The sequence below is a fragment of the Herpailurus yagouaroundi genome, unplaced genomic scaffold, assembly GCF_014898765.1.
Source record: "Herpailurus yagouaroundi ecotype Mexico unplaced genomic scaffold, PumYag 215, whole genome shotgun sequence".
Taxonomy (NCBI): Eukaryota; Metazoa; Chordata; class Mammalia; order Carnivora; family Felidae; genus Herpailurus; species Herpailurus yagouaroundi.
The window spans coordinates 75,380-91,474 of NW_024412446.1; the positions used below are offsets into that span (position 1 = coordinate 75,380).

Genomic DNA, 16,095 nt, shown 5'->3' on the forward strand with positions numbered 1-16,095 from the left:
CGCACACACACACACACACATACACATACACACGTGTTCTGACCCATGGTTCTGGAGGATTCTGGGTCCCCTGACTCCTTACTTGGTACCCAAGGCTCCCTTACTTAGAACCCAGGGTGAGAAACCACCCTTAACCACATGGCCAGAATGTGGAGCTGCTCAAATAACCCACCAGGAAAAGGCCAGGACCCCCACCTTCACCCTGTTGTGGACTCCCATTTGCTGCACACTGTGTTGTCTGAGACTGTGGGCCACACTACTGGCCCTACCATCTATCAATTTCCCCAGGTAACATGAAGAGATGAAGTATAAGGTCACGTGGAGATTGAGGACCCTATTCACCCACAGGTCTAAACCTGGAACTCTGAGAATCCCAGATCAGCTTGGAGGCCTGATGTGCCCGTGAAGACCTAAGCAGGCTTTCCTCACCCATGGCCAAGGGCAGGGCAGGCTCCTATACTTTATTAATGAGCTGAATCTAGCCCAGAATGTGGCAACTTCCCCATGCAGAGTACTCTGGAATTAAGGTCAAAGGCCATGCCTGGGGAAAACCCAGAAGCCATTCATTCCCTGCTGTCCATTCATATGCTTTATCTGGAAGCCCTCACCATGGGCCTGGGCCTATTGCATGATGGTGTCTGATCCAACTCCAGAGAGGGGGACAACTTGGAAGGAGGGCAGGGCCCAGAGTGCTTACCGTGCGTAGACTAGTTTGGCCAGACAGTCTCTGCGAGTGTCACACTCGGCTCGGGAGCAGGGCTTCTGGAATACCTGCTGCTGCCTGCCTGCCCTGATGGTTCTAATCTGCAGTGTCTCCAGCAGTGGGTCTTCTGGAAGCTGCAGCAGTGAGGCTGATGTCCTGATAGAGCCTGAGAGGGACAAATCACCCTCCATCCAAAAAGGCCTCTTTACAAGACACTGTGAAGTCACCCAACTGGACAGAATAAACCTAGGTTCTGGTGCATGAGGAGACTTGCCCAAAGCAGAGACTGGACTTGAACCCAGGACTTATATGTCCCGGTCCACACTGCCATATGTGGGGCAAATCACTTTATAAACCCTCTCTTGTTTTCTCACCTGTAAAACAGAGATGATGCTGTTTGCCTCACCAGAGATGGGGTAAGTAGTAACACCTATGGTTTCATCAAGGGCATCCTCACATTCCAAATTTCACCCTCTGGCCTCCCACCAGGTCCCACCAGTGTTGGCCCTTTTCCAGACAGGGCATACCCTGCTCCCCGGGTGTGTGACCAAAGCTGATACACAGACCCCCATCCTTGTTCTCACACTTGGCATCGTCCATCAGCTGGCAGGACTGGGCTTCATCCTTAGAGTCAGCAAACCAGATGTTTCCGAGGTGCAGCAGTCCAGCCAGGACCTGAGCAGACAGGAGACGACATGACAGGAGCACCTTCTCAAGGGCTGAAGCCTAGCCTGGGAGAGGCCCCTCTCCTGATGAATATAATCATGAGGACAAAATAGTAACAGAAATTCCCAATTGATGCCCATGACAGAAATGACACAGGGAAATGTTAAATTACAAACCTATAGGGATTTCTGGCTGGCTCAGAGGAGCATGTGCCTCTTAATCTTGGGGTTGTAAATTCAAGCCCCACGGTGAGTGTAGAGATTACTTAAAAAAATAAAATCTTTAAATCACAAGCCTATAGGCAACAGACGTGGTAAAAGAGAAAGGCAGGATGAGAATCCATGTAGTCTGACTTCAGATGTCTCCCAGGGCAGCCAGTGGGCTCCTATGTCACCCACTGTCTGTCCTTGTGCCTCCCCTCCTCCAGGAGCAAACTGTGAGAACACCACTCCTGTTACTTGTGGACCAGGCTCTTTCTGTGTGGCTGGTGGGGGTTTGGCCCTGGTTCCCTTTGGTCCTTTCTCAGCACTGCTAGGCAGCTGACAGCACAGTCCAGGATAGGATCTGTGATCTTGGTCTCCTAATAGTGGGTGCTCCCTTGCCTGTACACTCACTGATCCATAAGGATGAGTGTCCAGGGGCTATAGAGAGGAGACTCATATGTCCAGCAGCTGGGAAACCCTTAGACTCTTATGGGGAGAGCAGAGCCTCTCCTACCATGCCTGTCTGGTCCCAGGCAGGGTATCTCCACATGATACCAGCTTTCAGGCCACAATCTACCTTGGAAGAAGACTGCTGTGCCCAATGGGTAGAGGGTCATGATACTGTCAAGCCAACACTCCTGTCCAGACCCCTGGTGTTGTCCACTTGTCCTGGGCTTGTTCCCATGTGCTGTCCCTGTGGCCAAACCTGATGGTGCCCATACTGGCCATGATCCCCTCCCTGCCTGAGCTGCCCCAATCCAGAGGTAGAGGTCAGTTTCCACTGTACTGCCATCTCCCTGCAGGGGTTTCTCCGTATCTGCTGCCAGCCTATCCTATGTATCCCCCTCCTGTTGCTCTGGTGGGTGAGGAGGTGATGGCAGAGGGAGGTAGTGAGCCCAGTCAGTAAAGACAGAAGGGAGAAGAGAGGCCACTAGTGGGATGAGAGGCGCCCAGGGCACATGGGTCAGCACTCCATCCAAGAGAAGGGAAAGAAAGCAGAAGTCAGAATTACTATACCTGGTACAAACTGCCCTATGGTGATGTCTGACCTTGGGGAGGTTACTTTACCTCTCTAGTTTTCTCAAGCACAAAATGGGAAAAATCTCCATATACACAGGACTGTTAAAAAAACCAAATAACTAAGAGGTATGAGGATGATTTTAAAATCTGAATACACTGGATGAACATGTGGTGGCATCACTTCTCTATTTTGATCACTGCAGTGATAACTGACCCAGGCACCTCGTCCTGTCCCCCGGGCCACTGTGCTAGATTTTATAATACAGTACTGTGCACTTGATCACTGTCCTCTATGCTCTGTCCACCCTGACTCCCTGTCCAGGCTCAGGTGCACAGAGGACAGTTGACTCCTTAGAAATTACACAGTGGGGCCTAAAGTCCTAGATCCTCAGAGTTCAGAGAAGGGGCCTATGAAAGGGGCTGCCCATCCATCACATCTACCAAACGTAAGAGGTATGCCTTTTCTTCTCACCTGAAAGATGTTGTTCTGAGTGGGGATGTCAATGCCCAAATGAAGCATGGCCTCTCTGGTCACCTGGAAACAATCCTCTGAAAAAGAATCCAAATCACAGCCCAGTGTCAGCACCCGAGGTCAAGAGGGGCTTCAAGGAGTGAAGAAGGCAGGCCCTATGCAGAATGTGAGTGGGTACTGATGGGCTAGCCCAGGGTGCTAGGCAAGACTCCCCCTACCTTCCAAGGTCCTCTCTGGGTTAGGTAGCCAAGAGAAGGATGCTCCCTCGGGGAGGTGCCACTGGAGCCTCTCATCCACGCTGGCTCCTTTACAGATCTGTGGGGAGGGGTGGGAGGGTGGCTGAGGTGGGGGTGTGAGGAAGACCAGGCCTGCATAAGCCTGGGGTTGTGATGAGGAGAAATGCTTCGACATTACAAAGCTGAGACGTCAGGGCACAGAGCCCAGGGCAGGCCCAGGGGCAAAAGCCACAGTAAATATTCTAAATATCTCTGATGCAAAAAAGCCTGCTGAGGCCTGTGGTCTGATGAGGAAAGCACTCCTGTCTAGAGAGCCCCCAGTCCCCATCTGAGAGCAGGGAGAGGTACTGTCCATGTTCTAGGGAACCCCCAGTCTGATGGAAGACACATCAGACACAGTTCTAGGGAAGCCCTCATTCTGTTGGAAACAGTTAGGTGCCATTCTAGGAGTCCTCAGTTTGGTGAGGGTGACACAGTCCCAGTCTCAAGGACCTTTTGGTCTGACAGAGAAAGCAAATGCATCTCCATGTCAAAACCATCCTGGGAGTGGAGGTCCAACGTGAGGCAGAAGTGTTGCATAAAACATCCAGGAATAAGGGGCGGCATCACTGAAAGCCAGGTAATGAGGCAGGCCTGGAGCATAGTGGGGGTGGAGGGGAGGGTTTGGACAGTCAGACCCATCTCCACTCTACATCTGGGCAGCTGTGGGCCCAGCCTGACACAAACCTGGTAGAAGATGTGGAAGTTCCTCTCACTGGAGGCCTGGCAGGTCACTCGAGTTTTCTCTAGGAGGTACGTCTGGACTGCAGCTCCAGTCATCTGCTGGGCACTGGGCATAAGCAGGCCAGAGCCCATTAGTGGTCTGTTCATTCCATAGCCATTTATTAGGTACTATCTTGTCCCAGAATGCAATCTAGCCACTCCCCCCAAAGCTCTTTCACTTAAAGTGGGTGTTGAGGACAAGGACCACTCAGCAGGTCCTTAGCTGTTCTGGAACTTTCCCCTGCGACCAGCTCAGTGGACAGGACCAAGCCCTCTATATGTCATTTTGTCCCATCCCAAACCAAGAACAGAAGCCCCAGTTTCAAGTGTAGGGGTATAGTCCAGAAAGGTGGTAGTTTAACTCAAAGCCCCCGAGCAAGGGTGAAGCCGGGAGGAACTCACAGGCCATGACAAGAATACTGCCTCTGGGTCCCTGAGGCTGGAGTAGCTAGAAGTCTCCAGGTTCAAAGATCACCCTCAGGCTCATTTAGCCCACAAACATTACATGCCAAGAGGAGCAGGGTTCTGCCCATAAGTGTAGCCCAGGCTGGAGACTGCCCCCGTCACTTGCAAACTCCCCACCCCAGTCCTCCCGTCAGCCAGAGTGGCAGCAGCCATTACCTGTTCAGCTGTAGCTGGATGAACTTCCCAAAGCGACTGCTGTTGTTATTCCTCAGTGTGCACGCATTCCCTACAGATCACACCTATGTTTATAACACTCCCCCACGTTTATAGGGTCCTCATGGGCCAAGGTGGGGGCCATCTCTACCTGCAAGTCACCTGAAGGCCCCTTTGTGGGTTTCCAGGTCACAGGGGACTGGACTAGAGAATGGGCACTCAGGCTTCAGCAAGTGTGTTTCAGGAGAGTTAGAACTTCCTAGCAATGAACTAGAATGAGCAAATCTCAGTGGTCGGGGACTGTCTTCTTTGAAGGGAAAGGACCAAAATCAACAAGCTGTCACTACTGAGTTAGGTAACATCTAGGTACAACAAACCTATCTCCACCCTACATCTGGGCAGCTGTAGGCCCAGCCTGACACATCTAGGCTCAAGTCCCAACATGGACAATAACTGATGAGCATTCTTAGACAAGTCCCCTTCTTCCCTGAAGCATCAGGAAACTGTATGTAAGAACAGGATTTGAACTAGGAGAGCCACAAAGTCCTCTCCAGCATACTGTTACATCTACCTAGGCTAGAGGAGGGGATGACTCTAGTGGAAGGAGGCCAAGGGTACCTGGAAGGAGGTTGAGGGTCCAAGGCAGTGAGTGATACACTCTCCTCTCAAAGCACTACCCCTCTCCCTGGGAGATGGCAAATCCCAAAAGAAATGGAACCGAGGTACTATGCACAGGACACCAAGCTCACCAAAAGCTTCCATGACAGGGTTGGAGTTTAAGATGCGCTGTTCAATTCTCTCTGCAATTTTGTGACTCTCCAAAGATGTGGGTGAGGCAGCCACCACAGCGTAGAACTTCATCAGGCAGCGGGATGTCCATGTCTGCAGCAGAAACAACCCTGTGGGAGACGAGTCCATGTTCCCTCCCACCAGACCTCAGGATATAGTGCCCACTAGAGCCCTCTTCTCCACTAGACATGTTGCTGACCAAATGGGGGAATAGTGAATTTAACTATGTCCTTGGACAAGGCACTTCACCCATCTGTGAAATGGGAGGGTTGCTCACTTCTGCTGCTTCTAGTTCCAGAGGACACCTTTAAGAAATAAAGGAAGAGGCACCTGGGTGGCTCAGTCAGTTAAACGTCTGACTTCGGCTCAGGTCATATCTCATAGCTCGTGAGTTCGAGTCCTGCATTCGGCTCTGTACTGACAGCTCAGAGCCTGGAGCTTGCTTCAGATTCTGTCGCCCTCTCTCACTGCCCCTCCCCCACTTGTGCTAGTGTGAGCTCTCTCTCTCAAAAATAAACAAACAAAAAAGGTATTTTAAAAAAAAAGAACTGTTAGAATTAACCTTTTTTCAACACAATTGCAAAGTTCAAATGAACTGTAAGGTAGAGAATAGCTCCCAGAAGGTAGAACAAAATATTAAGAGATGGAAGAGTAAGTGAGAAAAATAAGACTATTAAACAATTACTCAAACATCCTACTAACAGAGAAGTTAAAGAAAGAAAAAACAGAGGGAGGAAATTATTAAATTATTAGCATAATACAAATTTCCCCAAAGAAAAGAACATGAGTTTTCAGGTTAAAAAGACCCACACAAAATATCCACCACAATAAATGAAAAACAAAAAACAAAAACCATACCAAGATAAAGACTGAGTTTTTAAGACCTATGGATAAAAATGAAGATTCTAAAGGCTTTTAGAAAGAAAAAACAAATCACCATTATGGACTGGGACTCTCTATCACAACACTCAAAAAATATAGAAGAAAAAAACCTTATACATTTGGAAAGAAAATGATTTCCAACCTGGAATTATATAATCCAGCCAACATATCAAGTTTGAGGCAAAATAAACATTTTCAGATGTGCAACTCAAAAATTTGCCCTCCACACACTTTTTTCAGGAAGCTACTAAAGAATGTGCTCCATAAAAACAAGGCTGTTAAAGAAGTTGAAGACATGGGTTCCAGCAAGGGGGTTTGTCATAGGACAGAGGGCAACTAGGGAATCCCCAGAGTGAGGCAGAGAAGCTCCCAGGTAGTAATTGCATGGCAACAGCCCTTGGCAGTCCAGGCCTCCCACCAGTCCAGGTCGGAGCAGGAGATCTGGGAGCTCCAAAAGAATACCCCCATGACAAAAAACAAAACAAAACAAAAAAACCTGATATACTTGCCATCAGGTGAGTCCAGCTTTGGTGACAAGTTTAGTAATAATAATAGGTATACAGAAACTAAACAAGTGAAAAAAAAAAGGGCAATTATTAAGTAGAGGGAAAGTAAAAATTATATAAGAAAGGATAGTATATTATACGGTTCTGCTGTGAACAATACATACATGGCTGTAATACTGCATACTAATTAAAAATCATGAGAGGCGCCTGGGTGGCTCAGTCGGTTGAGCATCCAACTTTGGCTCAGGTGGTGATCTCATGGTTCCTGGGTTGAGCCCCGCATCGGGCTCTGTGCTGACAGCTCAGAGCCTGGAGCCTGCTTCAGATTCTGTCTCCGTCTCTCTCTGCCCCTCCCCTGCTCACACACAGTCTCTGTCTCTGTCTCTCTCAAACATAAATAAACATTAAAAATAAAATCATGACATAATTACTTATGTATTTGGGGGCAGAGAAATAGGGCTAAGTCTTTTTTTTTTTTTTTTAATTCTTTTCATGTTTATTTATTTTTGAGAGAGAGAGAGTGTATAAACAGGGGAGGGGCAGAGAGAGAGGGAGACACAGAATCCGAAGCGGGCTCCAGGCTGTCAGCACAGAGCCCAATGTGGGGCTCGATCCCACAAACCATGAGATCATGACCCAAGCCAAAGTTGGATACTTAACCGACTGAACCACCCAGGCACCTTAATCATAGTAGGAAGTGAACAGATAAGGTCAAAAACTGAAAAATTAACAATATAAGCATATTGTTTAGAAATACAGATGCAAACACCCAAATAAACTGCTAGAAGATGTGAAAGTAGTTGCCTCTGGAGAGAGGGAATAGTCTTGAGAGATATGGGGTGGGGTTGCTATTTTTCTTTGTTAAGCCTTGCAGTACACTTGATTTTTGAACTATGTAACTATGCTACTACTTATTAAAAATAAATGAAAAAAACCATACAGACCCAGCACATGAACATAGTGGCTGCTCAATAAAGGGCTACAGTACTTTGGTTGCATGGGTTTCAGGCCAGGTACAGCCTCAGCGCCCCACAATTGCTCTGGAGGACAATGAGCTTTCTCTAGGAGCTGGGTATGAGCTATTGTACTGGCTACCTTGGTGGAGCTCTTAAAGATCCTCTCCACATCCAAGTCCAAGCTGCCTTCCCTGCGGCTTACTGTCTTCACCTGTTTCCTTGCCTATCTTTCCCAGTGGACTGAGCCCTCTAAAAGCTATATTTTGCATTTTCCATCTCTTTCCTCCCCCTGCCACTCTTCAGTGGCTAGCCCACGGCCTAGAAGCTGCCAGGTACTCAGTACTCAGCAATTCTCTCATATGTGAGTATAGGCAGAAGCAGTTTATGTTCTAAAGAATTCTTTGTGGGGATGCTTGGGTGGCTCAGTTGGTTAAGCATCCAACTTGATTTCAGCTCAGGTCATCTCACAGTTCATGGGATCAAGCCCTGTGTTGGGCTCTGTACTGACAGCATGAATTCTCTTTCCCTCTCTGCCCCACCCCCGTTCATGCTTTCTATCTCAAAAATAAACTTAAAAAAAAAAAAAAAAAAAAGAATCTCTTGTGAGGGTAAAAGCATTGTGGAAAGGGTGGGGTGGCTAGGTGAGGCTTGGCAAGAAGGTGGTGAGGCCGGGCCCATTGGCCTCCTCTGACCAGCTGTGCAACTCCTTAACCATCCCCGTGCAACATTCTGTCTCATTTGTGGTTCTGCCACCTAGGGGGCCAGTTGATCATATCAAATACTTCTGTCCTTCGCCACAACTGGCCTGATGCACTGCCCTTGCCATCATGGGGGACCCGAGGATGCAAGTGGGCTCCTCCAATAAACCCTTTCCCACAAGTCACCCCAGCTACTTTAGAGGAGTTCTGCCATGTGCCAAGCATGCCACCAAGTGCCTATGTACACTTGTTCATTTAACTGTCATTGGAGTCCCAGGAGTTAGGTGTTAGTCCTCCTGTCCTTATCATTTTACAAGTGAAAGAACTGAGGTTTGCAGAAGCTAAATTCCTTTCTAATGTGCTCTTAACCACTATTCTGGAATCCCAATAGCTGACCTCTGTTTCCAATGGTGTCAGAGAGGAGACCTTTTTTTTGTTTTTAACATTTTTGAAGTTTTATTTATTTATTTTTGAGAGAGAGAGAGGCAGAGAGAGAGGGGTACAGAGAATCCAAAGCAGGCACTGTGTGGACAGCAGAGAGCCCAATGTGGGGCTCGAACTCACAAACCATGAGATCATGACCTGAGCCGAAGGCAGACGCTTAACCAACTGAGCCACCCAGGTGCCCCAGAGCTGAGACTTTTTTTTTTGTTTTGTAATTTAACATTTATTTTTGAGAGAGAGACAGAGTGCCAGCAGGTGAGGGGCAGAGAGAGAGAGAGAGAGAGAGAGAGAGAGAGAGGGAGACACAGAATCTGAAGCAGGTTCCAGGCTCTGAGCTATTAGCACAGAGCCCAACATGGGGCTTGGACCCACGAATCATGAGATCATAACCTGAGCCGAAATCAGATGCATAACCAACTGAAACACCCAGGAACCCCAAGGGCTGAGACATTTGATAAGAAAAGGAAGACTGAGGGGCGCCTGGGTGGCGCAGTCGGTTAAGCGTCCGACTTCATCCAGGTCACGATCTCGCGGTCCGTGGGTTCGTGTCCCGCGTCAGGCTCTGGGCTGATGGCTCAGAGCCTGGAGCCTGTTTCCGATTCTGTGTCTCCCTCTCTCTCTGCCCCTCCCCCGTTCATGCTCTGTCTCTCTCTGTCCCACAAATAAATAAAAATGTTGAAAAAAAAAATTAAAAAAAAAAAAAAAAAGAAAGAAAAGGAAGACTGAGAAAGAAAGTATCTTACCCAGGGTTACATGGAAGAGCCTGGACTAGAACCCTGTCTCCTGACTTCCTGCCCAGTGCTTGCCCACCGCTGCATAGTGACTTTCTGTTTGAGCCAGACTATCTGCCTATCTGGACTAGGCAGCAAACAACTCTACTCCTTCCTTTCTACCACCCCCACCAGTCACGAAATTGAGAGGGTGGGAAAGAGGCCCTCCTTACCTTTCCAGCACCACTCTCTCCACTGACAATGATAGACTGGTTGACTGGTTCGATCAGGCTCTGGACATTCCTATAGGTCTGTTCACCCACAGCAAAGATGTGAGGCCTCAGTTTCTAGAACATCAAGGAGTAAAAGGTCACATGAGGGAATGACTGTCTCCAAATAGTGGCTGATCCAATGATGGCTGAAATGGGGAGGCTGCCAACAGCAGTACAAGGAGGCTTCCTCTAGAAAAACTTCCTGGCTGTAACAGTGTTAGACCAAACTATGGGACCCCTATGCTGGCTATAATTACCCATCTTCTCTCAGACTGGAAGCAGTGCTGGCCTTGACCAGTCTATGACCTTAACACTCTGTCCTCCCATCTTATCTTAACAGTCTTTTTCTGCTATTTATTATTCTATGTTATTGTACTTTGTAGCATGCAAAGAATTTTCCTACAAGTTACTGCCTAAAAAATCTATGCATTAGGGGCACCTGGATGGCTCAGTCGGTTAAGCATCCAACCCCAGCTCAGGTCACGAGCCTGCAATTCATGGGCTCCAGCCTCACGTCATGCCCTGTGCTGTCAGCTCACTCTGAAGCCTGCTTCGGATTCTGGGTATCCCTCTTTCTCTGCCCCTCCCCTGATCGCACTCATCTCTCTCTCTCTCTCTCTCTCTCTCTCTCTGTCTCTCTCTCTCTCAAAAAGAAAAAAAGCATTAAAAATTTTTTTTAAAAATCTGTGCATTAGTTACATAGCTAATCCTATTGTATAAATGAGAAATCTGAGGTTTGGAGGGGCTAAATAACCTTTCCAAGGTCTCTCAGCAAGTAAGTACAACCATGTGATTTAAATTCCAAGGCCACTGTTCTTTCCATCAACAGGTATTTAATTATCCTCAATGTGCTGGGCATTAAATCAGGCACTGGGGAAATAGGTAACCATGACTTGGCTTTTGCCTTTGAAGAAGGAGTCAGTCAGTGAGATATGGCTCTCAGAGCAGACTTCCCAAGGAGTCCACTTAACCACACTTGGACACTTAACCACACACGAGCTTCAGGAGGGTGATGCCATCTGCATGATGCCTAGCCAGCCCACCACTGCCCACCTAGCAATTACCACCTACCCACAGCTTCCTGAAGGGAAAAGGCACCATTCTGGATGGTGTCCGTGCCATCCCTCTGCACCTGCCCCTGCCACCTCTTGCCTGAACTGTTAAAAGCTTCCAACTGTTCTCCCTATATCCTGTTTTACTTTCCTGAACCTAACTCCTCCAGCTCTAGTCAGTCCCTGGGGACAAAGCACTGTAGATTCACTCTGCCTGCTTCAGACCCTTCTTATCTCATCTCCCATCTCATCTACTACTTCTCTCCTTGACAGCAGCCCTCCTGCCAGCACATTTGCTCTTGCCTCTCCCTGAACACATCATGCACTTAAACACCAACTAGCCAATTCCCTGCCTGTACCACCTCCATCCCATCAGCATTTACTCCTCTCATTTTTCTCAGCGAAGAGGAACACATGCAGAGTTTTCTAGGGCAGTCCTAATCACATGTAATTTTCTTCTTTTCAAAAATGTGGTTTATTAAATACACAAATATACCTTTGTAAATTCTTTCCTATTAATAAAGTCACACATAAGACAAAAATCTATTATCCCATACCCTTATTTTAGGTTCCAAACTCAGTTAAACAAGTATTTATCTCCCACTTTGCACCTACTGTCACGTGTCCAAAATTCAATCTCCTGGTGGGCAGGGCCATGGCACCAGCAGACTCTGAACTACTGCATGGCTGGTGAATAGGTGGATAACGATGAAGATGCTATAAGGAGGCCCAGGGGGACATGGCAGAGCCCTGAGGCCCAGGAAGTGGCTGAGGCTTACCTGGGGCTGAGGAGCAGCGTGGTACTCTCTCATCAGTGCTGGTGAGTAGAGCTGAGGGACAGGCTTGAAGGGGTTCAGAGCCACCAAGGTGCAGCCAGCACTGGTGTAGAACATGTCCGCTGCGTACCGAGCCTGCAAACACCTCAGGACTGAAGCAGAGGCACCTTTAGCAAACCGTGGCTCAAATACAAACATAGACAAACACTAGCCTAACAGCGCTACCTTTGCAATTAGCCAAGTGCCTTTAGATCCCAGCAGCTCCCTGATGAATAGGTCCAAGATCTAATTAAGATGAGACCCAAATCCGGAGCAAAGTCTGCCCTGGGGAGCCTGGGTGCAGCTGCCAGACAGAGGTCTGGAGCAGCCCATTTGGCTCCAGGTCAGGAGTCCTGCCTTGTTCTGACCAGGGGAAGCTGGCTGAATCCCCACATCACATCTCCACCCTCTTGGAGAGGGCACTTTTTTTTTTTTTTTAAGATTTTATTTTTAAATAATCTCTACGCCCAACATGGGGCTTAACATCAAGAGTCATATGCTCCACTGACTGAGTCAGCCAGGCACCCCTTAGAGATGGCACTCTTAAGGACAGGGAGGCCCATACCTGTCTCCAGCGTCACAGGATTCACCTTGGTGAGGTCATCCAGCTCGTGCAACAGGGCCTCCCCGCCCAGGAACTCCTGTAGGTCTTCTCTGAGGGATTTTCCTCCTTGGGCATCAGAGCCTGACCTGTGGCCATTAACCTGAGAGGCCATGAGAAGAGGGCCATGAAAGCTGGGACTGAGACCAGCTGGCAGCAATGTAGGGGTAGGGGCCTATATAGCAGCAAGAGAACAGGCTTCTAGTTCTACTACCTCAGACACTAATAACATAGGCTGGCTGGGGTTCATATTTCAGGTCTGCCACTTACTAAGCCTATGAACCTGGGTAAGCTACTTAACTTCACTGAGCCACAGCTTCTTCATTTGTAAATAAAAGAAAATAAAACCACTTCACTCACAGGGCTACTGGACAGAAAAATAGGAAGAGATAGGGGCACCTGGGTGGCTCAGTCAGTTGAGCGTCCAACTCTTAATTTTGCCTCAGGTCATGATCCCAGGATTGTGCGTTGGGATCTGCGCTGACAGCGTGGAGCCTGCTTGGGATTCTCTCTCCCCCTGCCCCTTTCCCCAGCTTGCACACTCTCTCTAAAAATAATAATAATTTAAAAAAAGAAGAGATACACAAAGCATTTAGTGCCTGGCACATAGTGTGTACTCAATAAATGAATAAATTCTATCCCCTCTCCTCTGGATGAGCTCCAGCTTTCAGGCTGGCCAGCTACCAGCCTTACTAGGCCTGGCAGGGGTGGGGCCCAAGGTTGGGGGCTGCTGTAGGGGGACACACAAAAAAGGAATCATGGTTTGGGCCTTTTTTGAAAGAGACCATTTAGCTTGTGATAAAAAATCAGCTGTGAGGTAGCCCCACACCTTCATCACCTGGCTGTTGGGGCTTAAATTTAGCCTGGCTATTTAATTAGTTTCCTCTGCCCTAGGTCTTTTTGAGAGAGAGACTGGCTTGGAAGCTGGATGAGGTTAAGAATAGGTACCAACAGGAAAAGGCCCTTTCTCCTTCACCCTTGCTCATCCTTTATGCCTACACTTTCCACATGTTTTCTCTTTCCATTTTCCTCTCATGGTCCCATTTCTCCTCCTCTCTCTCTGAAGACTGCAGGAAAGATGGGGTGGAGAACATAAGTTAGTAGCACCTGGCTGAAATCTGCTTTTGGAGAAAGGAGTACATGATATGACCTGTGTAGGTTTCCAATGAGGTTAGTGAACATTAAAAGTTCAACCCCCTCTAGCCAAGGTGGCAAGTGTCATCTGAGAGGCCCAGCAACAAGTTTCCTTCCAAAGATATTGCCTGTTTTCTGAATTTGGGCCCACCATAATCCACAAAGTAGATTGTGGCCTCCAGGCCTCTTGGCCTCCAGGATAAATGCTGAGGTCAGAGCATGGCTGGATCCATGCAAATCCCTCTGTTCTAGACGGGTAAAAATCACAATCTGAGCCATCATTTATGATCAGCTCTAATCCAACCAAGGAAGTAGCTAAGTATAATGGTCAAGAGCCTGGACCTGAAAGCTAGATTGCCTGGATTTGAATCCAGATTCTACCACTGCCTAGTTGTACAATGTTATGTAAGTTCCTTAATCTCTCTGTCCCTCAATTTTCCTCATCTGTAAAATGGGAATGGTGGTAGCACCTAACTCAGACACTAATAAGCACATCAAGATTTAGAGAAGGCACCTGGCATATGCCCCAAAAGTTAGCTATTATTATTCTTTTAAAAGCAGCTCTTCTTTAATTAGGCAATAATATGTCAAGGCCTAAAAACTACACATGCCTCTTAAGCCTGCAATTCTGCTTTTAGAAAACGGTCCTATGTAAAGGCCATAAGAAGATTCAGTATATATTCAGCTATTTCTAATTGTAAAGCAAACTGAAAACAACCCAAATGACCAAATGGTAGACAATTTATAGTAAATCCTTACAATGAAGTAAAATAGGTTACAAAAAAGTATGATAGCTTCAGATGTTTTAAATATATATATTTGGGGCGCCTGGGTGGCGCAGTCGGTTAAGCGTCCGACTTCATCCAGGTCACGATCTCGCGGTCCGTGGGTTCGAGCCCCGCGTCAGGCTCTGGGCTGATGGCTCAGAGCCTGGAGCCTGTTTCCGATTCTGTGTCTCCCTCTCTCTCTGCCCCTCGCCCGTTCATGCTCTGTCTCTCTCTGTCCCCAAAATAAATAAACGTTGAAAAAAAAATTAAAAAAAAATAAATAAATATATATATTTAGGGAAAAAATACAGGATATTTTCTAAAATGTTATCTCTGGGTAGTAAAATTATGGGTAATCTTAAGGTTTATTTAGAGAGCGAGAGAGCAAGAGCACATGCATGCATGAGTGGGGAAGGGGCACAGAGAGACTCCCAAGCAGGCTCTGCACTGTCAGTGCGAAATGAAGCCCAATGCGGGGCTTGAACCCATGAACTATGAGATTACGACCTGAGCCGAAATCAGAAGTTGGACACTTAACCAACTGAGTCACCCAGCCACCCCAATTAAAATTTAATGTTCTTTTTGCTTATATTTTCTACACCGCTTATAGTGAATGTGACCTTGAATAAGTCAGTTAACCTCTCTGAGCCTTATCTCCAAAATGGGGATACAGTAGCACTGTACATATAACATTGTAACTTGTTTGAGGACTAAACAAAATTATACATGTAAGATGCTTAGCATACTATCCACTACATAGCAAGGGCTCAACACAGAGCAGCTTGCTAGTATGGTTGTGATGAACATTACTACTTTAAAAAAAAACAAAAATGTTTATATATTTTGAAAGAGAGAGTATGCTCGAGAGCTGGCGAGGGGCAGAGAGAGAGGGATAGAGAATCCCAATGCTTGGGGCGCCTGGGTGGCGCAGTCGGTTAAGCGTCCGACTTCAGCCAGGTCACGATCTCACGGTCCGTGAGTTCGAGCCCCGCGTCAGGCTCTGGGCTGATGGCTCAGAGCCTGGAGCCTGTTTCCGATTCTGTGTCTCCCTCTCACTCTGCCCCTCCCCCGTTCATGCTCTGTCTCTCTCTGTCCCAAAAATAAATAAACGTTGAAAAAAAAAAAAAAAAGAATCCCAATGCTGTCAACACAAAGCCCAACCTGGGACTTAATCCCACAAACTGTGAGATCATGAGCTGAGCCAAAATCAAGAGCTGGACGCTTAACCAACTGAGCTACCCAGGCACCCCATTACTACTTTCTTAATAAGAAAAAAAAAAAAAAGTTAAAAACAAACAGAAAAAGCCCAGAGCAGACAACTGTCTCACCGACTTCTCTGCAGTCTCAAGCCCATTTCATGACACAAAATTCTGGAAGATGATCAAGTAGTAGTGTCTATTAGGGCTCCCTTGAGGCTGCCTGGCTTCACACTTGGTTATCCTGGTTAAGTCTCAGGCACTCACCTGCCTAGGAGTCCACTAGACTGTGAGCTCCTAGAGAGCAGGTATCACCTTAAACATCTGCCTCAGCCCAGTGCCTGGCAACATTTTGTAAAAACTCAGCGAATATCTACTGGCATTCTCTGGACAGAGAGGTGCATAGGAAGGATGATATGGATAGGAGATGGGTGATTTGGAATCCTGCAAGGCTGAGGCCATAGTAGCCTTTTTAAAGAGGCAGAGGCCTGGAGTAAGGGCAGGTTTCATGTCACAATAGCAACCCCTCACTCATGATCCATTCATCAGAATTCTTCTATATTTCCACATAGACATCTTCACCCACATTTTTG

At 47.4% G+C, this 16,095-nt stretch overlaps 1 protein-coding gene across 6 annotated transcripts in view; it reads right to left on the reverse strand.

Moving 5' to 3' along the window:
* The window catches only part of MYO19 (myosin XIX), a 32,151-nt gene that overhangs the window by 13,209 nt on the left and 2,847 nt on the right, over positions 1-16,095 (reverse strand). For 2 of the 6 annotated variants that reach the window (XM_040455103.1, XM_040455099.1), the window contains exons 4-13: positions 12,370-12,508; positions 11,769-11,917; positions 9,899-10,012; positions 5,430-5,562; positions 4,684-4,753; positions 4,027-4,129; positions 3,283-3,379; positions 3,065-3,141; positions 1,231-1,378; positions 698-869 (exon numbers count right to left, since the gene is read on the reverse strand). In XM_040455103.1, coding sequence (XP_040311037.1) covers positions 698-869; positions 1,231-1,378; positions 3,065-3,141; positions 3,283-3,379; positions 4,027-4,129; positions 4,684-4,753; positions 5,430-5,562; positions 9,899-10,012; positions 11,769-11,917; positions 12,370-12,508 — 1,202 coding nt within the window. Of the gene's footprint in view, positions 1-697; positions 870-1,230; positions 1,379-3,064; positions 3,142-3,282; positions 3,380-4,026; positions 4,130-4,683; positions 4,754-5,429; positions 5,580-9,898; positions 10,013-11,768; positions 11,918-12,369; positions 12,521-16,095 lie in introns of those variants that run through there. The other 4 variants (XM_040455101.1, XM_040455102.1, XM_040455100.1 and 1 more) reach the window with 4 other exon arrangements.